The 26,693-nt window shown below is 37.0% G+C and overlaps 1 protein-coding gene across 6 annotated transcripts in view; it reads right to left on the bottom strand.

The window, feature by feature from the left end:
- Nucleotides 1–26,693, bottom strand: part of NRG3 (neuregulin 3) — a 1,213,654-nt gene that overhangs the window by 268,596 nt on the left and 918,365 nt on the right. For all 6 annotated transcript variants that reach the window (XM_011995217.1, XM_011995216.1, XM_011995221.1 and 3 more), the window contains one exon: nucleotides 19,790–19,863. In XM_011995217.1, the coding sequence (XP_011850607.1) occupies nucleotides 19,790–19,863 (74 nt within the window). The remainder of the gene's footprint in view (nucleotides 1–19,789; nucleotides 19,864–26,693) is intronic.

A 26,693-nucleotide genomic window follows, 5' to 3' on the forward strand; every position in this document is an offset into this window, starting at 1 on the left:
CACTGACCACTCATTGTAAGACATATTTAGTGGGGAGAAAATGGAGAGCTACAGACTACTGACCAAGACCTTCACTGATGAGATGGTAAGGGGTAGACAATCAGTAGTCACTAGATATCTTCCTGCTAAAATACTGAAGTCGTAAAAATTTTTGTTTCCTAGATATTCAGTGAGAATAAACAGGGGAAATTGAGTCTTACCATATCTTACAATGAGATGTCATACATTTATTCATAATTTTATATTTTCGTATCAAATGAGAGAATTTGTATTCATTGACATACTTCTCTTCCTAGCTTTTTCTCTCTGCAAGTCTTTCCCCTTATACTTTATTACTCATAAAAACACATCTATAGATGCTGATCTGGTCATTTATAATACAGAAAACTGTTTTGACTTTGAATTTTAAGTCCTAAAATGCTCTCCAAAACTTGCTTTTTAACCAGATGTTCAGCAGACTTCCTCATCTGAAAGTGTCATCCAGGGCTATGCCCAACACTGAGCATTACAGACATTTGGAAAAACACAGATTCAGGGTGGTTACTGGAGCATAAAGGTCAACCTCAAATGACACAATCAAAGCAGAATCAGGCTTGTAACCTTCAGCAATCTCTCTTCTACCTCAACTGCAGCAAATCAAAGCTGCTTTGTTTTGACTAGGGTATGACAAACCATTTGAGGTGAAATAATTGCAATTCACATGGGACATTTGTCTAAGTTGGCTTCACTGATAGTATTAACATAGAGAAAGACTGAGAACAAAAAATATTTTGGAGCCATTTAGAGCTCTAAAAATAAAGATACTGACCAAATCAAGCCAAAAATGCCCAAATTAAAATATTTTAAAATTTAAATAAATCTAGAACTAAATTTAATTAAACCAATTTGTTAAGAAATTTTTAAAAATTTCATTAGAGTGAGAGCAATTATTCCTTACTTCAACAAATATTTATTGAGTCTCTCCTTCTAGCAGACTTTCGTTTCTCAATTATACAACCAGATGGGGCTGCATGCCTGCTTGTGGCCTAGTTATTATTATACAGAGCATCTCCTTTCACTCTCAAAGGGGGCATGATTAGGATGACAATGATATGATCACATTCCCCATCATCCAATATATTGCATCATTCATTCTAACATTTTGTGTGTATATTTTGTTTTGTTTTGTTTTGAGTATATCAGGTTTATCCCAGTCTTAAAGTCTTTTCCATGGATATTTTCCCCCTTTGGAATGGTCCTCCCCTGAAAACTTTTCTTTCTTGTTATTCAGATCTCAGTTTAAATATTTCTTTTCAGTGAAACTCAAAATAATGTAGCAATCTAATCATTCTCTACTGAATTACCTTATCACTGTCTGATAAGTTTATTCAGTAATTTCCATATTTATTTTCAGTCTATCACTCTCCAACCCAACACATGTACGAAAAGAGGTAAAGCGTCTAACTACTTAGAACAGTGGTTAGGGTTTCATAAACTCTTCAGTACATAGAAAGATTGAAGTATATTTGCAGATTTTCATCAGATAATCGCTTCCTGAAGAGGACTATAGCTTTTTGCTCATTTTATGTGAATATAAACACATTTTATGTGAATCTAAGACACACTTTTCATACTCCAGAGTAAATCCTGTGCATCACAAACTTTTCATGTAATGAAGGCGATTTTCAGCTCCGGATGCCATTGTTTCTGTTTAAGAAGAGAGGAAAATAGTTTTTTTCTTTTTTTTTTTTTTTTTTGGAATAGTTTGGACTGTTATTAAAATCGACCTGTTAGGAAAAGATTTTTGAGCCCAGAAAACCTCACCTAGATAAAAATAACCAAAATACTTTCTCCAGGTAAAGCAACTTACAAGTGCTTTTGTATTAACGACCTTTGTTCAGAAGAGTCAATGAAATATCCAGTTTTTTTCCAAAAAAGAAAAAATAAAGAACAGGGCTTGGTTCACAGCAAGTGTTGAATGAATGACTGAATGAATATATTCCTGAAAACCTTCTCTCCAACAAGGTTCAGTTTGTTTCACTGTTACGTATCATTATTGCATTCTGGACGTTTACTTCCTGGTACTTTGTACAACTTTTAAATTAAATAGTAACCAGTGTTACTTATCATCTGCATAAGTTCCATGAAGACAGGATCCATATATTCCTTTATCAACTCTGAAAAGAAGAATTTGTGCTTACTTGTGAAATATACTACTTGTATATTTCAGGTGCACAATCAAATAAATCAGTAGATTGCAGTTAGTGTATACTACAAACTACATATATTGGGCACATTAAGGAGAATATATTATCTGACTGGAAAGTTTAATTTGAATATGTTAAGAAAAGCATAGATTTATCCTTGAGAATTATTTTACAGTAGTATGTAAAACTGGGAAAGGATTTGCCTGCCATTGGAAGCTGTTGGAATAAAGTGATTCATGATTGACCCTAAAAAGAATCAGTCAGAACATTTTCTGTAGCCATGCTTTCTGTCAAAGAGAAAGGAGTTCTGCAGAAAACAATAAACAAACGCTGAAGAGCAGCTGCTGAAGTCCAGAATGATGGATAAGAGCTCACAGGAGTAAAAATGAGTTCCCAGGTCCCAGGCTGCTTGGATTATATCCCATATCTGGAGAGAACTTTGGCCTGAGGTCTGATCCACCATCTGCTTTCTTACAGGAGTAAAAGAAAAAGGAAAAAAAAAAAGAAAATTTTCAGCTTAGAAAAAAAGATGCCTACAGAGTGAGTCCTGAGACTGTAAATGAAGCAGATGCTGGGTGCAACTGCAAAGTGCAAGAACACATGTATGAAATATTGGTCCATATGAGCCAGCGGAAGATGCTGGCATCATTGAGGGACAATGTGGTTTACAGGGAACAAGTAAAGCTGTTCCTTTCCTTGTTTGATTGTGACATTAAACAGGAATATTAGAAAAATGTGAAGTAGATGGTGTACCTAGGCCCATCATCAGGTCCTTAAGGACATAAGTAAAGTAAAATATGTGTCAGTTTTTCCTGTGCAAGAAAACCTGTTGTTGTTTGTATGTGGATTAATCAATAGATTTACAGTGGAATGGTTTTCTCCTTCTTATCAGATAATCCTATTTCCGAATATTTCCCAATTTTTTTTTGGTATAAAGAATTCTCCCTATCTCTGTAGAAGCTCCCCACCCCAATGGAAGCCAGGGGATTCAGATTCTTCCCCTCCCTTATCCTGATGCAGCCTGAAGTGAAGTTATGGACTAAGCTTCATCTAGAAATAGGATTCAGCATCTAACCTGCAAAATGACAGCAGTAATATCAATCTAAATGACTTTTTGGGCAGAGAGGCTGAGATAAAATGAGATCAAGTGTTCAAAAGAAGTATTAGGTGTCCAACAAATGGTAGATCCTTTTAAGGTTGATTGTTTGAGAAGAGTATACAAATTACTATGAGATTACTGTAGGAAGCAAGTAACTCCATTGAAGGAACATGGTAGTGACTATAAAGGCAGTATAGTAAAATTTATGTGTTTGGAACAAGGAAGGATAGATATGTCTGGCTACAGGGTCTATCTCGGGTCACCATGTAAACAGGAGCCTTGTTTACTGATAATACTACAATGGTTGCTGTGAATCATGTTTGTTATGAAGGGAACAGGAAGAAAAACTCAAACTACCTGAGACTCTCCTGAGATATATCTCCCCACTCTTGACCACTATCCCAGGTATAGTTCTTTTCTAAGCAGCTCAGAGATATCATTTGTTTCTTTTCACAAAGCACAAAGAAGATGTCAGTGTTCAGCCTCTTTCATCTTGCTGATTCACCTAGATCTTGAGCCACTCAATCTCAAAACAATTAAAAGCATAGTAGTCTATGGCCATACACGTGCTGGTGTCTTTCTGCTCATGCTCATTACATATTAGTAATGTCTGGTACCATGATACTACACACAGGTAATGAGTCACCCCTCATAATGTTACAATTTTTTATGTTCAAGTAATATATATTTGCCTTAGATAATGAAGCACCCCACAAAATGGAAAGATTAAGGGATGTTAGGAGTCACATAAAGCTACACAGCACAACAGGACTGGTCTTTGGATCTCAAGGTAGAACTAATTCAATGGAGTTGAGACTTGCCATTTGGAAAAGAGAGTAAGTTTTCTTTCCTGGCTATGAAAAAAAATAAGACAGTTACTTGGGTTGCAATCTTTATCTGCTTTTTTTTTTTTCTTTTCCCCCATTTCTTTCTTATTTTAATCTTCTCTCATTATGTAGGTTGGCTTCTTCTGCATCATTAACTTGTGTTTCATCATAGCTATCTTTAAGTGTAACAATGAATTCCTAAGTATATATTACTAATCACTTGTGAGGCAGAAATGAGTTCATAAAACTCAAATATGAATTTTGGGGGATATGGAAGACAATTAAAGAAGGGTATACTCTTCTTTTATATGTTTTAATATATTTAATAAAACCCCAATAATTAAGAGTATTATAATGAGGTACGAAATATGGATCCCTAGAACAGAATAGAAATAGAACCAAATAAATATGAAATATTTCAGTATGTATCTTAAGTTTTCATTTATTTGTAAGAATATGACATTATTAATACATAAATACCATTTAATACTGACATATATGCTACTGATAATATTATTAATTAAATGATCTTGGGAATCTGTGTAATCATCTAGGAAAAAAAGAAAGCTGGACTCTTTTCAAGATTTAAGGATAAAATACTGAAATGATTACATACCTAAAATTTTTTGATAGAAAAAATAGTGAATAAATTTGGAATGAGAAGGAACTTTTTTTTTTTGAGATGGAGTCTCACTCTTTCGCCAGGTTGGAGTGCAGTGGCATGATCTCGGCTCACTGCAACCTCTGACTCCCCGGCTCAAGCGATTCTCATGTCTCAGCCTCCCAAGGAGCTGGCATTAGAGGCATGTCCCACCACGCCCAGCTAAGTTTTGTATTTTTAATAGAGATAGGGTTTCACCATGTTGGTCAGGATGGTCTCAATCTCCTGACCTCGTGATCCACCGACCTCAGCCTCCCAAAATGCTGGGATCACAGGGGTGAGCCACCTTGCCTGGTGGAACTTTTTAAAGTATTAAACAAAAGCCAATTGCCACAATGGTAAAAAATCAATTATTCTAATAAAAGAATAAAAGAAAGAAACAAATAAGGAAGGAAAAACAAAGAAATGAAGAGAGGAAAGAAAGAAGGAGGGAGGGAGAAAAGAAGAATGAATGGAAAAAAATAAAGGAAAAAGAAGTTTCCTGTTTTGCTTGAACTATCATAATCAAAGACAAAATGCAAAGATCAAAAGAAAAAAAAAACTACTTCAATCCCATGTCATAATCAAAGACCTCATTTCCCTTAAATAAAAATAGCTCCTACAAATCAATAAGAAAATCACCAATAACTGAATTACACACTGGGGAGGAATATTAAGAGACTTCACAGGAAAGAAAAAATAAATAACTTTTAAAATATAAAAAGATATTTTCATGTCACTCATCGTAAAAAGAATTAAATTTAAAAATGAATGAGTTAGTACACTTCATTTCTAAGATTAAACAAAGACAAATATAGTTTCATAAAACAAACCGTCATGTCAAAGAGACTTTGGAAAACAGAGGATTTAAGATTTTAAATTGGTACCATTCTAGCAGGATGATAATGAGGAGAACCCAAAGCTCTATAAAGGTACATATATTTTCCCCAAATTTTCCACTTTAGAAATTTATTCTACATACTACTTCAAGTAGCATAATTTAAACAGCAAATAAACTAAATGCGAATTCACAGATGGGTCGTTACCTCATTTTCTGAATCCCTTTGGATTGCTGTAACAAAACACCATAAATAGGGTCATTTATAGGTAACAGAAATCTATTTATTATGGTTCTAAAGGCTGGGAAATCCAAGATCAAAGTGCTGGTGGGTAAAGGGTCTTGCATTTATATTGGATCTTCTTGCTGTGTCCTCACATGATGGAAGAAGCAAGGCAGCTCTTGGGCCTCTTTAAGGTCATTAATTCCATTCATGAGGACTTCACTCTGATTATCTAATCTACTTCTTAAAGTAATCACATTGGTAATTATGTTTCAACATATGAATTTTTGGTGGGAACACAAACATACAGACCATAGCAGCCATATTATGCTACATGCAATGAATGGAATTGTATGCAATTATAAAAAGAATCAGAATGTTCTATATGAACCGAAATAAAATGATCTTGAAGATCATTTTAGATGAAAGAGCTGGATCATTGCTAGATGAAAAAGGAAGATGTGGAACACTATGTATTACGAGCTGTTATTTATATAAAAAGAGATAAGGGATTTTTGTTCATTTTACTTATACATTTATACAGTAGTTTTATAAAGATTTACGAGGAATTAACAACATTGATTGCCTATCTGAGAAGAACTGGGTGAATGGGGGATAAGGGTAGAAGACTTTTTATTGTAAACATTTTTATGCTGTTTGATACTGAACCATGCGAATGTATTACTATCCTAAAAATTAAATTCAATTAAAATAGAATTTTAAAATAAAATAAAATATACTGTTACTCTATTAATTATCCATAATACTTAGCAAAGTCATAGGCATTGGGTGAATACTAAATAAATTTTAAAGTAGGTGTACTAAAACCACATTTAAAATGGGAGCTAGTAAAACATGTTACCTTGAACAAGTCTCTCTTTCACTCATTCAATCCAAATTACCTGAGTGCCTGATGTAATGGAAGCATGTAAGGTACCTGAGATGTAGTGGTAAACAAATCCAAATCCAGCATGGTCCTTGTCCTCAACAAGCTGCTGAGTAAGTTCCATAATTAGATACACAAAAGCAAACAAACAAGCTAACAAAAACATTTAAGACATAGTCTGAGGATTGTATTTGGAACTATAGGGATAGATATTTAAGAAACAATTCCATTTTACAAAAGTATTCTATGGTAGGTCATGCTCTATCTCTCAATTTAGTTCTTCTTATATCTTACAATAAGTCTTAATGATTTTCTTCATCTAGGGTTTCCTTTTCTAGTGTTATTGACATAGCTCAAAAATGAGGATAGTAATAGCTACTTTATCTTGTAAGAGTTAAATGACAGAACTTTTGTGCATGTACCTGGCAAGGTTTCTTGCATGAACTAGAATAGCTCATTAATAAATGTTACTTGTAGCTGAATAGGCTTACACTACAGGAATGTTTATTTGACTTACAAATTCCCCATTGCTCACTCTTAATTAAAGAACACCATTTACAGATTATCCACAAAACACTCCTATTGGGTCTGGAGTGTGTTCCTGGACAACTAAGTGGGTTATGCCCAATATTTTAAAATGTCCTGCAGGTATAATCACAGAGCTTTTCTGTGAAGACAAGAAATCAGCAAAAACTGAGAATTTGATAACCTCCTCATGGTTTAAAGCACAGTGGGAATCAAATGTTTATCTGCCAGATCAATTCCACCTTAATTCTCAAACAAAGCTTCCCTGAAGGGATTAACGTTTTCAAGATTCCAAAGAAAATGGAGACAGTGGAGACACCAACCAGTATAACTGAACACTGACAACCTATTCATAAGGAGACACTAAAAATAGCTGAGGGAGCCAGGAATTCAGAAGATCCAGTGCTGGTTCTCAAAAATTTATCCACATATCAAACAAATCGTCAAAAATTCATTTTAATTGTTCACAGTTTCGTCAAGTGCCTATCATGTACAAGAATTAGGTTATGTACCTTGAACTGCTTGGCTAAATGCAATGATTTTACCCCAAACTGTACTAATTATGCATCCATCTTTTTGACCTATTTCATTACATTTTTAATTATACTACTTGTTATGACACTTAATGAAGATATTAATTTCAATAAACGATGGAGAATGTTTTGTTCTTGACCCCTCATGAAAAAATAAAGCAAAATAAATATTAAAAAGTTTCCTATTACAAGAAAATTTGATTGGCCCATATCAAAAAGCCCTTTGATGGCTAAAATGTAGACTCAGCAGATTTGATTTCAAATTCTTACAAATTGATTATCTTTGTAGGTTAATTAATTTATCTGAATGTCTGTTGCCTCAACCATAAAATTACTATAACTCAGAAATAATAAATAAGGACATGTAGACAGAGGCCTAGCACAAAATTTGGCATATAGTTAAGTCCTTATTCCATGAAAAACTCTGTTGGAACTTGAAATATGGGACTAAGAGGACCTAAGGATATGTTTCTCTTAAGCGAAAATTCAGAACCCTGTGTCTCTGATTACTGTCAACAATGTAGTCAGTTTTTCTGTTTCTCTGTGCTCACGTTCTTAATCCGCATTATGAGATATTATTTATAATTTATGTGTCCAACTTTTTAGAACTATGTTAAAAACTGAAATGCTGGTAGTCCCAAATTAGAAAAAAAGATGATAATAGCTCAAACCATTCCATTGCATGTCAGTCACACATTGGTGAAATTGCTCTATCATATTCTACGAAAATAGCTCTCTCAGGCAAAGGAGGATGGTGGGCGTGTGGCTTGGTACAGCACTGTGTTGGTCGTCTCCTAGCATCAATGTCATGTAAAACACCATCAAAAGAAACAGGTATTCTGCTATTTATCTTCACAATGTAGCTCTTGGGCATAGAATGTAAATAAATAGATTCATTTAGGAAAATCTAATTAACAGAGTTGAAAATGATTATGGTTTTTTTCTGAATTTTGCAGAAAGTGGTTATGTCTATCTAGTGATACATGTGATGCTATTAGATGTGATTGACATTTATCCAAAGTGGACTATGAGAAAGAAGCACAGAAAGCTATGGATGGAAGAATGAAAGTAATCTCCAATGTGCTGAACCCTTTTGATTGAGGGCTAATTGGATTTTGTGGTTATCGGTTCTTTGCTTTTAATCTTCAGGTAGTCTTGGCCACATTTTCCATCCTTTTTTTTGTTTGTTTGTTTTTCAAATGCTTCCTTCTACTCACTCAGAATTGAACCCTTTGGAAACTTCTAGTTAAAAAGGCCATTGGAATACTCACAAAAGACTGTCCCTGTATATGCTTTCCATGGAAAAAAAAATAAACTATGAATATGGGATGTGGAGGGGGAGATACATCAATAGATCAATCTCAGAAGGAGACACCATCCACACATGTAAGTGACAGGCCAAATACAGTGAAGGTAGAAATACACTACAAAAACTTGTATATCAAATTAAACTGTATGGAGACTTGAGCAGAACCAGGCTCCAAACACCTTACAGAAGCGATAAGAACCCTATTAAGATTGCTCAAATGGAGAGGATGAGGGCAAAGGTAGCAGAGGGTGGGGACAGTGGTGACATTCAGGCGTTTGTCCTGGGCTTTACACCTTCTTGAGCAGGTAGCCATGGCCACGAGACACCCACCTGACACCAACCTCAGCTGTAGGTGCCCTATTAGCGGAGACCAGAAAGACTGCTAGGATTTTTTCTCTGGGGAGTCATGGTATGAGCGAGCAGAGTGGAGAAAATTCCTACTTACCAAATGAACAAAAACAGTAAATTCCTGCTTACCAGATGAACACAGAGCTTCACCTCAGGGCATGTCTCAGCAAGGTGGCTTTCAGTAAAGCCTTCCTTACTCCAACCGCAACTGAAGTTGCGACTGTCAAGATAAAACTAAATAAAATCCTCCTCTCTCAAAGTCTGCAAGTTTTACACAGGAACCCATATTACAATTTGTTAGAAGACACCACAATTCCTAATACAGCAGAACAGTATGAAAAGTCACATCAAAAATAATGATGCTCAAAAGAAGAGAAGCAATGTGAGGAATCATAATTATAACTCCATGGGAAAGCAATTCTCTCAATGTTTGTAACTGTTTCTCCATGTTCTTTTTTTTAGACTGTATACCCAGTGGGTTTAAAATTTCAGTGCTTCCATTGACTACGTGTGTATCCTTGGGCAAATTATTTTATTTATTTATGTATTTATTTATTTACATTATTTTTCTCAGTTTCCACACATTAAAGTGGGAATTGATTTCATCTACCTTACAAAACTGTGTGAGGATTATCTGTTAAGACCTTAGATCAATCCCTGGCAGTAATCATCAAAAAAGCATTTGTCGTTATTGTCATTCTTTTAATATTTATTAAATTTAAAATAATAATTAAAAATAAATAATATAATAATAGATTATATACAATACAAATGTGTTGCAGAAAATTGGGAGAATACACAAAAGATATTGAAAAAATTGTGCAATCCTACCATATTTTGCAATACATTGCCTTCAAGTTTTTTTTAAGCCTGTATAGTTAAGTATACACATGCTTACGTTACAAATTTGGGTGAGTGTATAGTTCTGCCTCATATTTTTTATTCCAGTGTAATTATTCATAGCTCTGCTTTTCACTCTCCAAATATCCCAGTTTAGATAAGTTATATGGTCACCCTAGTCATACCATACATATTGTTTTGAATCCTATATTGTATTTAATATCATGTATTGGTTGTTTTTCAAAGCATATGATTCTAAAATGCATATGTAATCAAGTTCAAATCAATATATGGTTGAATCATATTTAACCAATTGTAGATTTTTAACTTCAGGAAATAATATTACCAAATGTAAACTACAATTCTCTTAAAATTAAATACTCTCATGGTGTTACCCCTATCTGCAGAGTAGAAAGTCCACAGGCAGCACCAAATACGTGCAATTATAGATTATATAATTAATTTATCTTTATAAATCATGAAGGAATGTCAGACTATTCAATAACTTCTGTTGGAAAAACTAAATGTATTTTTAAACATATTACTCTTCATATAAAACTACACACTAATATAAATTTCAGATAGAAATATAATAAAATTGAATAGCTTAATTACTATTAATTCATTTCATTCTTAGGCTAAGGGTAGCATTAGCTCATATGAACTACTTTTTAAAAAATAACTAATAGGTTTGACTCCATAAAAGGCAAAACTTTTGTTTGCTTTAAAAAATACCATAAATAATAAATCAAAGAGCAATCTGGAAAAATTATATGATAGTGAATAGTTTATCATCCTCAAAATAGCAAACTCTTTTAAATAAGACTGAAATATTACAGTATTTCAAAGTAAGCAAAGGAAAATAATTAAAAATTCATAAAGGTAGAAATGAAACTGACCAATATACAAGTGAAAAAAGGATTCAATATTGCTGGCAATCAAGGTGCAATATAAAATATTAGTGGTATATAATTTTCCTTGTACAAGTAGCAATTAAAACAATACTATCCAGTGCTGGTAAAGAAAAAAGTAAAATCAATTTTACTGTTCACTCATGGAAATGTAAACTGATATAATCTTTCTGGAGGAAAAGTTATCAAAATATATCAAAATCTAGAAATTTATCCTCAAGAAGTCATTTGGACATCAAGGTACAGAGACTTATGCATAATGGTTGTTAATCACTGTAATCAGGCAAAATTGGAAACCCACTAAACGGCCCTTCATAGATGACTGGTAAGATAATTTATGTGAAATCCTTATAATAGCATAACCTTTAAAATAATTGTTTAAAAGAATATAAAATTATGAAAACGCTGTGGGAAAAAGCTCACAATATATTGAGTGGGAAGTAGAAGTTACAAAATACAGATAATATAAACCTGGTGGTGTTCCTCTTTTTAATTTTTTTGTTAATTGAGAGAGTCTCACTGCATCACCCAGGCTGGAGTGCAGTAGCACAATCACAGCTCACAGCAGCCTGGAGCTCCTGAGCTCAAGTGATCCTCCAGTTTCAGCCTCCCAAGTAGCTGGGACTACAGGTGCACACCTCCGTGCCTGGCTACTTTTTCTTTTTCTTTCTTTTTTTTTTTTTTTTCTAGAAACAAGGTCTTCCTATGCTTCCCAGGCTGATATTCAACTCCTGGGCTCAAGGAATACTCATACCATGGTTTCCCAAAGTGCCGAGATTACAAGCATGAGCACCCAGCCAATCCTAATTTTGTAAGGCAAATGAGTATATTGTGTAATAAGATATGAATATTTAATTTCTGGTACCTCAGATTTGATTAAGGTGTCAATATAATGAATAACAGATAATGAAGTGTGAGACAAATCACCACATGCGGAATTTCTAAAGGAAATAATTAGATAATCTAGAACCATTCCGTAACACTTGATCTCCCTCTCTGACTTTGAAACTATAGAAAGGACAGAGGAGAGATGAGACAGAGGAACTGTCATCTTTGATCCTGACGGTCTGGTGACACAGGCTCCTGAATGACCAGCTCTCCCAGGGCACGATGAGACAACATAGTGAGCACGTCCTGTGGACTAGCTGTGGACCACACAGGAGAACCAAGAACCAGTTGAGAGCTGCCTTCAGACCTGCGCAACAGGCTCCCTGGGAGGGCAGAACAATCCATCTTCCCGGGTAGAGTGGGTAGAGTGGACCCCCAGTGAGCCAGGGCCAACAAGGAAGCTGCTGTTAGCAAGCTGAGCAGACAGACTCAAACACTAGAGCTGAGAGAGGCAAGGGCAGGTGTGCTTCCCTCTGGCCCTATGAGGCCTGCTTTCGACGTAATGGTTAAAACCAAATACAAGTCTGGCGCAGTGGCTCAAGCCTGCAATCCCAGCACTTTGGGAGACTGAGATGGGAGGCTCTCCTGAGGCCAGTAGTTCAAGACCAGCCTGGGCAACATAGCAAGATCCCATCTTTATAATTTTTTTTTTTTTTTTAAGTAGCTGAGTGTGGTGGCAGGCAATTGTAGTCCCAGCTACTTGGGAGGCTGAGGCAAGAGGATCACTTGAGCCCAGAAAGTTGAGGCTACAGTGAGCCAAGATCATGCCATTGCACTCCAGCCTGGGTGACAGAGCAAGACCCTGCCTCTAAAAACCAAACAAACAAATAAAAATGAATACATATGTATGCCACAGAAAAAGCAGAAAATATTTGGAGTAGTATGCACGAACTGATTATCAGTGGTTATCTCTGAATCGTGTACCCATAGGAAATTTTTCCTTTCTTGTAAATACAATTATTTTCCTAGTATCTAGAAATCATGTGTTTGCATACATGATTGGTAAAAGATTGGTGTTCATATAATTTAAAAGGGAAGACTTGAAGATTTAGCAATCAAATATATAAAAATGCCACAACCTGACAGAATTAATGGGTTTTGTGAGATTCAAGGTGACATGGTCAAAATCAGATAATTCTCTGTTTCTCCTTGTCACGCCAAGCCAGAAAAACGGTAACAAGAGTAACAGATTTTACATATAAATCCATTCTGCTAACAATGTTTTTATGGCTCCTGGAAGGCAGAGTAGCTTAGCAGACTTAAGTATTCCCAGCAGATTCCAGTCTGAAAGTTATACCCTTTCATCTGTATGGATTAATAGACCGGGGGAAAGTGATAATTAGTTTCTGCTTTGTGTCCTCAAGAATCTGTTTTTTATCTATCAAATTTATTCATGGAAATGTCCTTCCCAGGATCAAGTTGCACCCCTCTACAGAAGGTTCTTCACACTCTAGCATAAATGATACCAGTGAAGTTGGGCAATGTGCAGTGAAGTTGGGCAGTGTGCAGGTTGTACAACAGTTCACAGAAACACATCCTGTGTGAATAGCTCACTATAATCTTCTCTCCTAGAGAAATCCTTTCCTGAGTAACCCAGATCTCTCCCTCCACTTTATGTGAACTTTCATTGCCCCTCCATTTTTAGATTTCCTTAGCAGTCATGTCTTTTGTGTGTGTCCTTATTTGTGCTTCTTTGTGCATTTTTATTTCCTCAGTACAACTGGAGATATTCGAGGCCAGGTAATAGGCTGCACGCTTTTTAATTCCCGGTAGCACCTGTCTCAGTGCCTTGTACACTGTGTAGTAATCAAGGTGACAGTTGAAACAACAAAAATAATAATGATGATAATAGATAATATTTATTGAGCTCTCACAATGTGCCAAGCACAACATGCTCTGAATGGAGTATTTTATTTCATCCTAGCAACAGCTATATATGTTACAGATTAGAATATCTTAATTTATAAATAAGAAAGCCAGGGTTTATTAATGTTACGCAACTTGTCCAATGTCAAATTATTAATAAGATTTTGAATGAGTGAAGGAAGAAAACATTTCAATACCTTGCAGACATTACATCCTTTCTAGTCTGTAATTCAATGTCAATAAGCACAGCTAACTACACTATGAGTTTACTGATGGTAGATGCTATGGTCTGAAAATTTGTGTCCCACAAAAATTCTTATGTGGAAATCTAATCCTTAATGTGGTGCTGGTAAGAGGCAGTGCCTTTGGGAGGTGATACATCAGAAAGAAGAAATCCTCATGAATAGGATTCAAGCCTTTCCAAAAGAGGTGCAGAGAGTCGTGTCATGCCTTCCACAATATAAGGACATAGAGAATGCACCCTCTATCAGAAAATTGCCCACAGCAGACACTGAATCTGTCAGCGCCTTGATCTTGACTTCCTAGCATGCACAACAGTGAGAAATAAATTTGTTGTTTATAAGCCATCCAGTTAATGGTATTTTTTCATAGCATCCCAAATGGATTAAGACAACAGGATTTGTGGTTATTATTGTTTGTATCCAAAGCATTGTATACGTTACATGTGCTTAATTATCTGGGGAAATGAATGAATGAGTGAGTGAAGAAATCCACTATTTCGGTGGTGCACTGAACTCCCCTTCTGAATGGCTTGCGAGGACAGCCTGCTCTACTTGGGCCCTCACTTTCTTTAAGCTGGATGCCCATGGAATTGTTCTACAGATAAAGAAACCAAGGTCCAAATAAACTGTGATTTTCCAAAGACCACACCACAAAGATCAGGTGGTCACAGAATTAGAAGCAAAACCCTTTGACTTCCAATTCAGAGCACCTTTTGTTTCACCCTTTCACCTAATTGTTGATACACAGAACACATGTTCCTATATATTAAATATGATTGAGAAAGGCAAGAGTGCAGAACATGGGTCTTTTGGGGGAAAACTTCCTGTTAATAATCTTCAGGAAAATCTCCTTATATCTGCTTAGCAAATGCCTGCCCAGGCTCCTGGCCCTACATTGGCATTTCCAGGCTGTTCTCAATTATTTTTTCCTTCACTGTGACACATATGGCAAAGGAGTACCACTTTGCTCTGAGCCTGATGGTCTAGGCACTGGGAGTGACAATCCCTGGGAACATGAGGAAGGAGACCAAGCTTGGGCATGATTTGGTTGTCTCTGCAGGCCATTTGGAAGCACGGCTGTGTTTATAAATTTATTTTCCTACCTGGCGCCCTCTCTGGGGCTAGAACCACATTCTATAGAAGATTGTTTTTTTCTTTTCTTTATGGACTTGTGAAGTGGTTCTTCCTGGAAAGCTGAGGCACACAAACCCAGTTTGGGCTGATGGGAAGTCTAAACCTGTATCTGTATCTTTTTCACTAGTCTTCCTCTGAATCACATCCAGACCAGGATCCTGGCATCTTTCCAGATGCTGTGAGAACAGAGCCTGGTTCTAAGAAGCAAAGAAGCAAAGTGTGAATCTAAGTCAGCACATATGAACGCGTGATGGAAGTGATGCTCCTTCCTTCCACGGAGGGGCTAGATGACTCCAGGTGTTTAAGCTGTATACACTGCATGCCAGAGCTTGAGCCTGCAGACTCGAGCCTGCCGTCACAGCCAGGAAGAAGCCATGTACTGGATTCTGACAGGGAGAGAAAGGCACAGGGTGGTGTAGAGACAGCTGCCTCCAGCTGTGTGTGAGGAGACGTGCCCTTGCTTCCAATGGGCAACTTCTCTACCCCACCCCATTCTTTGATCCTGTTCTGAGTCTGCTCTCTGAAGCATCCCCCACGCTTCCATTGACTGGTGATTATGTCAGGATCTTGACGGGAACTCAGCTTGGCATGTGTTCATGAGAGGGGAGATGGAGAAAAACCTTGGCTGGCTCACAGTTCTGACGGACACATAGTTCAGCTCCATCTAACTCTGCTTCAAGGCTGAGGATGGTCACTACCCTGGGTGGGAATGGGTAGTAAGGAAGGAAAACCAGGGCAGGAGTCTACAAGTCAGCTTCTGGGAAGCTTACTGCTGCTATCCCTCAGTGCGCTGGCAGCATGGGAGGCAGGGGCCAGAAACATGCCTTTCAAGAATGCCACATTAGCTGATGCTGGCTCCTCCACAGAAGGTCCCTTCCTCTTGACGCTGACCAAAATCTGAGTCACTCACTATGTTCCTTCTGAATCCCTGCTTGCTATTCAGCCTCATGATCTGAAGGCGACTTGTGGTATATTGAATCTATAGGAGGGTTTGATTAATCTGACAGATTGATGCATTAGATATTTTTACAAAAACTGTCATTGAAGCACTTTATAAGATTGATATTCATAGGTAAACATGTGTTCCTGAATGGAGTTAGCTATAGGTTCTTGGGATTGAAAAGAGAACAGAGGGGATGAGTTTTTGAAATAGTCTGAGGACCCAGCTCTGAACCATGTCTAAGACACTTAAGCCATTAAGGCTCTCACAGTGACATCCTTGCACCATTTTCCTCAATATAGGTCATTCAAGATTTTATTTTGTTTTTAAAATTTAATGTAAAAGATACACTGGCCAACTTTGCATCGCCTGGAAGAGAATAAAAGAGCAGGGGTTTCTCATCCGCTGATAACAGGGATTTCACTCAGGAAAAGTATGCATTGGATAGACGGGGAGAGAGGGAGGAAGGAAGGAAGACAGAATGCAGAGAAGAGAGGAGACAGAAGAGAAAAAATGGAGGGAGGGTGTTGAGTGGAAGCTTATTTCCTGAGCATACAGTCATTCCGAAGATATCATGAGCAGCAAATTAAACAATCCTTCAGCAAGAATTTTGACAAGGAAATTTCATTAGGGATTTAAATCTCTATGGAAGCTCAAGTTGCTGCATTAAGATATGAAAATTGTGCAAATATTGCTCCTTAGAATAATGTTTGCCGCAGGTCATTGAGTTTCAGTCAATGGAATTTAGAGTGATAAATGTCCTGTTGAAAATAACTGGAGAAGGGAGGGTTCTAGGGGAGGGAGGAAAGTGCCCTGCAGTTGGGAGCTCAGGTCCTGGAGTCATTTGAAATGGAAGTTAAACTCTAGCATTAACTAGCTGTATGACCTTGAGCAAGTTTACTTAGCATCCCTGAGGTCTAATTTCCTCAACTATAAAGTGTGGGCAATTGTCAGCACTCTCCTTACCAAACTGTGATGGTGAGGGTTTAATAAAATAATTCATGTAAAGCCTTTGGCACAGTGCCTGGCACATGTATCATTTAAACACATATTAGTAATGATTATAGTGATGAATAATGGAAGTGGGCTGACATTATCTGGCATTGACTCTGTTCTTCTATATGATAACAATAATGCTTATAAGTTATTATTGTTACCACTGCTCAGGTGAAAGCCTGAGGCCTGGGAGCCAAATCAAATCTGCTAACGTCAGAAAGGGGTAAATATTACACCAAATTCATCCCCATGTTTATATAGCCACATGTTTTCCCCCTCACCAATATGCAGGGTCCTCAGAGCCTAAATCCTGTTTGCACATCTTTGTATTAACAGAGCCTGACCGATTAGGTGGATCTTGATGGATGCTCAGAAAACACTGATGAAATGAATTAATGATTACCTAAAGAAATGCATGTGTGCATGGATGAATGGAAGATATAATGCTTTTCCATTTAAGCTGTGTCTCAAGCACTCATCCATGGGTTCTCTGTGCTTATTCCTTCTTTTTAAATTTCAAAGAATTCGGGCATTTTGACTCATAATGATGATATACCACTTTACAGAAAACTGGAGAAATAGAAAACAATTTCATAAAATTCCACACCCTTTCAACATTTTAATGTATTTCTTTTCTACATTTGGGCCAAAGTATGTTCCTTTTGCAATTTTATATAGAAATAATTTTCTATCTTGCAATTTCACTTAATAGAAACATTTCAGAGAGCTATACTTTTTATTTTTTATTTTATTTTATTTTTTTTAGACAGAGTCTTGCTCTGTCACCCAGGCTGGAGTATAGTGGCATGATCTCGGCTCACTGTAACCTTGCCTCCTGGATTCAAGCGATTCTCCTGCCTCAGCCTCCTGAGGTAGCTGAGACTACAGGCGCCTGTCATCAAATCAGGCTAATTTTTGTATTTTTAGTAGAGACAGGGTTTCACCATTTTGGCCAGGCTGGTCTCAAACTCTTGACCTCAAGCATCTCTGCCTCCCAAAGTGCTGGGTTTATAGGCCTGAACCACCGTACCTGGCTCACATAGCTATAATTTTAATAGAAATAGTTTTTCAGGGATAGTGACTGTAACCATGGGACCATTTGGTTCTATGAGGAGAGAACAGTCATTATGGTGGACACATTCTCCACTCTTGCAGTGATGAACTATGATATCTAAATGGATGGTAAAATTTGATTAGATTGTTTAAAGAGATTTTTTTACCCACTTTGTACCATGCACAAGGCCTTGCCCTTTGTAACCTGTACTCAATAGCTATTCCACATCCATATGTGAAAAGAAAGCAAAAAAGGAAGGAAGGGAGGGAGGGAGGAAGGAAGGAAATGGTCCAAATCACTTGATAAATAAGATACAAAAAACTCCAGTAACACCATCCTCTCTGGGTAATTCCTAGAGAACTGTGCCTCACATTTCAGGAAACAGAGATATCCCTGTGGCAACCTTCACTTTTCTCAAGGAAAGCTAAATTTGCAAAGAAAGAGTAATTACTGTATGGTGAATTGCTTTGTCAAGATAAAATAGAATTAAATTAAACAAAACCTTTTTCTTTCAAATAACTGTGCATTTACTTGAGTAAATGTAGCTAGAAATTCAGGGGAAAATGAAAATATGCATTTTGAAAGGATGTTGGAAGATGGCTAGACACGTTCATTATGCAGCAAAATGCACAGACACAGGCAGGGCGACCTCTGTCTGTAATCAGTACAAAATATTTTGCTGAAGTCTGTGTTACGTATGTATGATATTCAGAAAACCATAACCTGGCCTTTACAATTGCAAAATGCCTATCATTATCCTCACCAAACTAAACAGGTGATTCAGTAAAAATCCCCTTTTCTTAGTAATGATTCAATTCTAGCAGCTATTGAAAGAGCAGAGAATTCTTTAAAGATAAACATTTCACATTTGACTAGAATGGGCGTTTAGGCATAAAAGGTTACTTTTATTCATATACAAACAGAAACTAATGACTAGCTATATTTTTTAATCTGCAAATTGTCTTTTTCCACGAATGGAGAAAAAATAACTTGTCCTTAGGACAGTAATCACCAATATGCAAATAGTGTTGCCAAAAAGAGAGTTTTCAAAGTCTGCCTGAAAACTTCTTACATGATTTTGTACACGTTTTCTTACTTTAGTAAGGTATGGTTTAACACTATCTTAAATTAACAACCAAAGCGTAAGAAGCAGTATAATACTGTAGTTTCCACAACATTATTTCAAGTAAATAATAAGTTCTTTTATTTTTCTAGATCCCCGCTTTTGAAACTAGGTGGGCAGAGGGAGAGCTAAGGAGTCCCGGGTTGTTGGGGGTTCCCAGGAGGGATTCAAGGTGGAATCCGGAAGCCAGACCTCATCGTCGGAGAAGACCTAGACTCTAGAGCCAGCTCTGAGGATGCTTTGAACATCAACATCTGCCATCAGCTTCTGTCTCTGGCAGATTTCAGAGACACAGGACTGAAATACAGCTTTCAGCTGAGTTAACAACCATTGCTCAGAATAAGAGCTGCCTATTAGAGAGAAGAAAAATGCTTGACCTACTTGGATCCGATAAGATGGAATCAGTTTTCGGCAGAAATTGATCACAACGGACTCCTTGGTAGCCTTCTTTGCACCTGAGAAAAGGGGATAAATGACAAACATACGCATGTGGTTGTGAAAGATTTAAGATTTCAACAAGTAAAATAGCCAACAATTACATAAATGTGAGAACAGTGCATTCATGCTTTTGTATTTTTTGATTCAGTCTGTTTCTGACTTCAACAGGCAGATTCTCAATTCTACTTCTGTGCCAAAAAAGGAGAAAGCCAACAATGTAGCTTTGCTTTTATAGTTTGATATGCAATATCTAAGGAGCAAATTGAATCGCATTTTAAGATACCTCCCAGCAATCTACATAATGGTTCTTAAAATTATAATTCTGGATGCAGGTGTATTTTTCTTTATGCAACACACTGGCTCTAAAAAGGCATTTAGAAACATATTGCAAGTGCCATTTTTCTAATAAAAGATATTTTGAAATATAATTGATCAATTAGAGATTTTGGCTAGCACTATTAATTTTGTTTCCATGTGTTTTATTAGCTTGTTCACTGTTAGTCCTACTTTTTTTTTTTTTAACCTCTTAGTTGTTCTTCCAAGTCAGTGTCATCTAACCACTTTTCCAGAAATACAGCATTTTATCCGGCAAGGTCTGAAAGGTATCTCTAAACTCAGATTTTTTTCTCTCCCTATTTTTCTCTTTTATATTCAGTCAACATGTGCAAAGTGTCTACTTTCTGCCAGGCATTGTACAAGCCAACTGTCCTGAGGCGGGCACAATTTGAAGGCAAGGAATTTGCCTGGAAGCACTGGCAATGAGGCATGCCCCCTCAGCCCTGCCAGGCCTCTGTCGGGTCTTCACACAGCTCGCTCAGTCAGGGCTGCTTGGCCGCCTCGGACAGCAGTGGCTCATCAGCCAGTAGTTCCAGGAACAAATACAGCGAGGCCCCAAACGCCTGGCTCTGAACAGCCTTGTTAAGTGGGGAGGTGGCATTTACTGGTCTGCTCGAAGCTTAATCTGTCATGCTCGAGTTCAGCAGGGAAGCATCCATTGTTGCTTATAGGATGAATCTGTCCTACTTACAGAGGAGGAAATAGTGCTGCTGGCATAAAAAAAATCAGATTTAAAAAACAATTCTCTGCTTGTTAGAAATCTATGAAATCGACAAAAGAATTGAAAGAGGCCGTTCTGTCAAGAGACGGGAGCCATGAGTCGTGAGTTCCTTCCTTAGAATATGCTTTGTTTTCTGAGTGTAATAAGATATTAAATAAGGTCTATTGCAAGGGGAGAAGCAACATTGAAATGCATCGAGGTAATTTTTCTTCCTTTCATCATGAGCCAAATTGGAATTCAGGTAATCGGGCAGGCTCTCTTCAACACCTTTTTAAACTTGGCACTCTGAAGTGGATTTGGCAATTTTCCTTGTAGACTGAGAACAAAGACCTCCAATATATGGATATTCCAGATACCCAACATGTTACTGGAATAATTTTTTAAAGCATACACATATTTCCATAACCTTTAAAAAATTCATTTATTTCACTTGAAATAAAGTAGGCATATCACAGTAAGAGTCAGAAAATACTTTGTGTACTTTGTACTGAGGCACATTTGTCATACAAAAAATAAATTCTTGTTTTCTGAAAGCTGCCCTAATGCAATTAGCTTGTTCTTATTCAGAATTATCGTACCATGGTGCTCTCATTTTCTTTTCCCAATAATAACGAGTTACATCCTGGGTATGTGCTATAGTATGCATTCACTTTTTGAAGAATTTATTTCCAATCTTTGTGAGAGATTTTAAGTACCCTTTACTCTTTGTATCTTTATTTAATATAAAAGGAATATCTTAAGGAGATAGTGGCTTTTAAGGAGAAGTGTCTTTTTGTTTTTATTTTGCTTTTTAAGTGTTCTTTGTTACTTAAAATGCATTATTCTGTTTGTGTGTGGGAAAGAAAATAAGGAAAGATATTTGAAAATTTCCCATCTTAAACTGATTTTCCATGAGTGCTAACCCACCCTGAGGTGCTCAGGCCTCATGGGGTATCAGGAAAATTGCACAGTGAGTCCTTTCCTCCTGCCTCCATACCTGTGTGCTGTAACTAATACAGTGTGATGATGTTGCAGCAGCCCAGCCCAGACTAGGAAGCCCCCCGGGGGACTGTATGGCTGGGCAGGCAGCAAACCCTGTTCCTTTGTTAAGAAGGCGAATCGCTGCTAATTGACACCCAGTTCTAAGAATAATGAAGTAAAATTTCCATTAAAAATCGCACATGTATCACCTGGATAAGTTCACACCCATCCAAATGTGAAGATGGAATGTTGCTAGCAGGTAATGCTAGTGAAGTGGATTGAATTTACAACAATATTAAAGACAAGAAGCAAAGAATAAAAGTTCTAAATGCACTTCTAGTGCATAGATTGGAGTTGGCAGACCTTCTGATAGTATGTCACGCATATCTTTTGAGAAATATTATTGCACTGCTTGTTTTTCATTTGGTTTTTTGGGGGAGAGTTGAGTGTGTATTTGTTTGTTTTATTTTCTTTTTTCTTTTTGAAAGACACAGGAATAAGAAAAAAATTCATATAATAGAAATGCCTTTCTGTTCATCTTAATACATAACCAAGTTAATAACATTAAGAAGTACCTGTGTAATCTTTAATGGGGAATATATGTTTTAAAAAACACAAATCTTGCCTTAACCAGGCTAATATTCTATTATCTTTCTTTTTTTATTATTTTACTTTAAGTTCTGGGATACATGTGCAGAATGTGCAGGTTTGTTACATAGGTTTACATGTGCCATGGTGGTTTGCTGCACCCACCAACCCGACATCCAGGTTTTAAACCCCACATGCATTAGGTATTTGTCCTAATGCTATCCCTCCCATAGCCGCCCACCCCCCAACAGGCCCCGGTGTGTGATGTTCCCCTCCCTGTGTCCTTGTGTTCTCATTGTTCAACTCCCACTTATGAGTGATGACGTGGTGTTTGGTTTTCTGTTTCTGTGTTAGCTTACTGAGAATGACGGATTCTAGCTTCATCCATGTCCCTGCAAAGGACATGAACTCATCCTTTTTTATGGCTGCATAGTATTCCACGGTGTATATGGGCCACATTTTCTTTATCCAGTCTATCACTGATGGGCATTTGGGTTGGTTCCTAGAGTTTGCTATTGTAAATAGTGTTGCAATAAAAATAAGTGTTCATGTGTCTATCTAGTAGATATTCTATTATCTTTCTACTCTGTATTGCTTTCAAAGCTCCACTCAATCTGTCCAGTCACTGTTCTTTGTATTTCTTTATCCCTTAGAAGACTGGCATTACAGAAATTATATGAAAAATCTCAATGTTCCCCAGTTGTTTTACAAAACAGGGAGTATGCTCAGGAGAGGAAGCATAGCCAAAGTTGATAAACATCGTGTAAAAAAATGAGAAAATCATTATCCACAGTGACATAACAACACAGTAAACTCAGTTCACAAGAGCTAAGACATTGTAATTGTTTTTTAAAAAGTCTCCAATTCTAAGTGTACATCTACTTTGAGATAAAGGATTTGTTACATTGGAAACCAGTGACTCCTTCCTTCCTTCCTCCCTTCCTCCCTCCCTCCCTCCCTCCCTCCCTTCCTTCCATTTTTTTTTTTTTGAGGCAGAGTCTTACTTGTTGTCCAGGCTGGAGTGCAGTGGCTAGCTGCAGCCTTGACCTCCTAGACTCAAGGAATCCTACAGCCTCAGCCTCCTGAGTAGCTGAAACTACAATTGTGCACCACCATACTCAACTATTTTTTTTTTTTTAATTTTTTTGTAGAGGGGGGTTTTGTTCGGTTGCCTAAGCTAGTCTCAAATTCCTGGCCTCAAGCAATCCTCCTGTCTTGGCCTCCCAAAGTGTTGGGTTTACAGGTGTGAGCCACTGCACTTGGCCTGGAAACCAGTAAGTTCTTGATCATGTTATTTGTTTTGTTTTCTTTTTTTCACATTTAAAAGGCCGTACGGATGGGCATAGTTGAGGAGATCATGTGCAAAGCAGAGTAGAGCAGGTAAGAGGTGGAAGAGATGGTAAGAAAACACAGAATAAGAGAGATTGGTCCCTCGCAGTGGGAGGGAAGGAATGGGGAGGGGCAGGAGTCCTTCTGAGCCCAACTGAACTATCAGGTTGATGAGCCTCAGGGCCAAATAGAGGTTCAGGACCTTCCCTTCCCCACAGCAAATCTTGCCTTACCTAGGTGGATATTCTATTACTTTTCTACTCCGCATTGCTTTCAAAGCTCCAATCACTTGGTTGTGTAGAGAGTTGTGTAGTTTCAAAGGCAGACATCACTATTTCTACTCTTGACATCCTTGAAGCTTTGCCCTTACCCATCCCACCTGTCCAGCTGTACCTGAAATAAAAAGCACCCCCTTCTATCATTGTTTTCCTCTTCTACATTGTCCCCAAGGAAAAGTCCAGTGGCTGGTATAAGTAAAGAGTTTTAAAAGGCAATGATTGAGTGGGAGAAAAGCAAACAGTACCAGCAAGGATGAGACAATATAAGATCTGTGATCACTGGTTGAAATTCAGTGCTTGTTTTGCCTGGTGTGGTAAAGCAGGTTGAGCAACATATCACCCAGGCTGGATGTGGAGGACCCTAAGGAAGAGACTTAAAATGGTCAGGTCACTCGCTTGCTGATATTCCCACAGAAATGATCACCTTTTGACCAGCTAAAAGTGATTATCCTGGCCACTTGGCCACACTGCTAACTTCAGCGCAATTCTCATCTGCCAATGTCTTTCAGCCTGTTTCCTGAATAACAACTAAGTTACAGCTAATAATATGACAATGAGTGAAAATTAAACCCCCAGTTGTAATCAACAGCCTCCCTACCTTTCCAGATCGTTCTTCAATTTCTCCCTCTTCATCTTGTTAGGAAAACAAAACAAGACAAATACAAAAACAAGCAACACTAACATGGTTCTATTGAGGGAACTGTGCTACTATCTGGCTCCACATCTGTAGATTTCCTGGACATTTACTCATTGAGGAAAGGTGTTATTATTGCTTCACTCTCCAATTCTACTCTGTCTTCATTTTTAGGGACTTGATTATCTACATAGATAGCCCAGTCAACATATGGTTGCTTAGCACCTGTCTTCCTCATTAATATCATAATGGTTAAGAGGGTTGGTTTATATTATGGCTTACCCATTTAGTTGTATGGGTATATTTTAGGAAAATTATTTAATATCTTTGTTTCTCAGTTTCAACCAAAAAAAAAAAAAATGTAAGATGGTATTAGGAAGGAGAAAAACAAGCGCAGGTAGCTGATATTACATACAATTGCATTTTAGTCATTTTTATGCTTAGGGATCTTACACTCTGTATCTACAAAAATGGATTTTATATAATTTATAGAGACAAATATATGAAGAATACAAATATGTTCAAATGTTTGCTTCAATTCCTGCATAGTGCCTGATCTCTTTATAAATGCTATAGAAGGTATACATACTTTCGTCTTTGGACCTTGGTTTTAGACATAAAGTTTTAACTAGCCATAATCAATTAGCTTAGCAAGGAAAATGGTTGTAGACAAACTATATGGTTTATTTCCTGACAGTAACAACTTTTATTCATAGGAAAATAAAAGTGGCCTTTACTTTTTGGTATTACAGGAAAATAGACATGTGGTCAGTAATATACACAGCTGCCAATTTAACAGGGGCTATTAAACACTAATTTGAAAAAGGAACAAATCCTCCAGGTAGTCTTCTCTCTCTTTTGCCAATTCTCCTCAGCCTCAGCATCAGTCCTCGGTTGGGGAAAATAGAAAGATCGCCTGGCATTTCAAGTTTACATTTGAGAGGCAAGGTGATCTGGAGCTCTGCCTGGTTTTGAAGGCTGGCTGCTCTGCCTTTTAGTGCCTCCTTTCTCTACGTGTAAAATGGAGATAACAGTAGCCACTCCCTGGATTTATTATTAGGAGTAAACGATACAATACCTGTGGTGCATGATAAGCATTCAAGAAATGTTAGCTTTTAGTGCTATTTGAATTTGAAAGCATCATCCCAGCTTTTCAACTGAAGAAACAGAGATTGAGAAAGGTTAAGTATCACACAGCCAGTAAGTACTTGAACTACATACAAACTCAGCTGGGACTGACCTTAAAGCTCTTGCTTTATCTGTGGTACCTTCTGGCATTTTGTATGGAAATTCAGTGGAGACATAAATTGCGATATACCTACCCAACTTTCCCAAGATTAGGATTAAAAAATGTGGCCCAAATATCATGAACTAAAACCATGGTTTATTTTAAAAATGAAAAACCTAGATTTATAAATTATTCTCCAATCTAAAAATGTTCTTAAGCAAACCATATCACAGATACTGGTTAGTGATTTAAAGGCATACTTCCTGAGCTTTATAATCTAAAAGACACTCATCAAGTATGGGTAAGAAGACTTCAGGTGAATTGTCACTAAAGAATGATAATGACATTTCTTTTTTATTGACATAAAATTATATATATTTATAATGTAAAACATGATGGTTTAATGTTTTAAAACATGATGTTTTGAAATATGTATTCAATGTAGAATGGCTAAATCAAGCTATTAACCTATGTTGTACCTTACCTTATTTGTGGTGAGAGCACTTAAAGTCTACTGTTAGCAATTTTTTTGGGTATATAGTACATTGCTATTAACTATAGTCATAACTATATTATGCAGTAGATTTCTTGAAATTATTCCTTCTGTGCACTGCTGGTGGGAATGTCATTAGTAAAGCCATTATGGAACATAGAATGGATATTCTTCAGAAAATTTAAAATAGAACTACCATATGATTGAGCAGTCCCACTACCGGATATATAGCCAAAGGAAATAAAATTAGTATGTGGAAGAGATATTTACATTCCTACGC

The sequence above is a fragment of the Mandrillus leucophaeus genome, unplaced genomic scaffold, assembly GCF_000951045.1.
Source record: "Mandrillus leucophaeus isolate KB7577 unplaced genomic scaffold, Mleu.le_1.0 Scaffold478, whole genome shotgun sequence".
NCBI lineage: Eukaryota > Metazoa > Chordata > Mammalia > Primates > Cercopithecidae > Mandrillus > Mandrillus leucophaeus.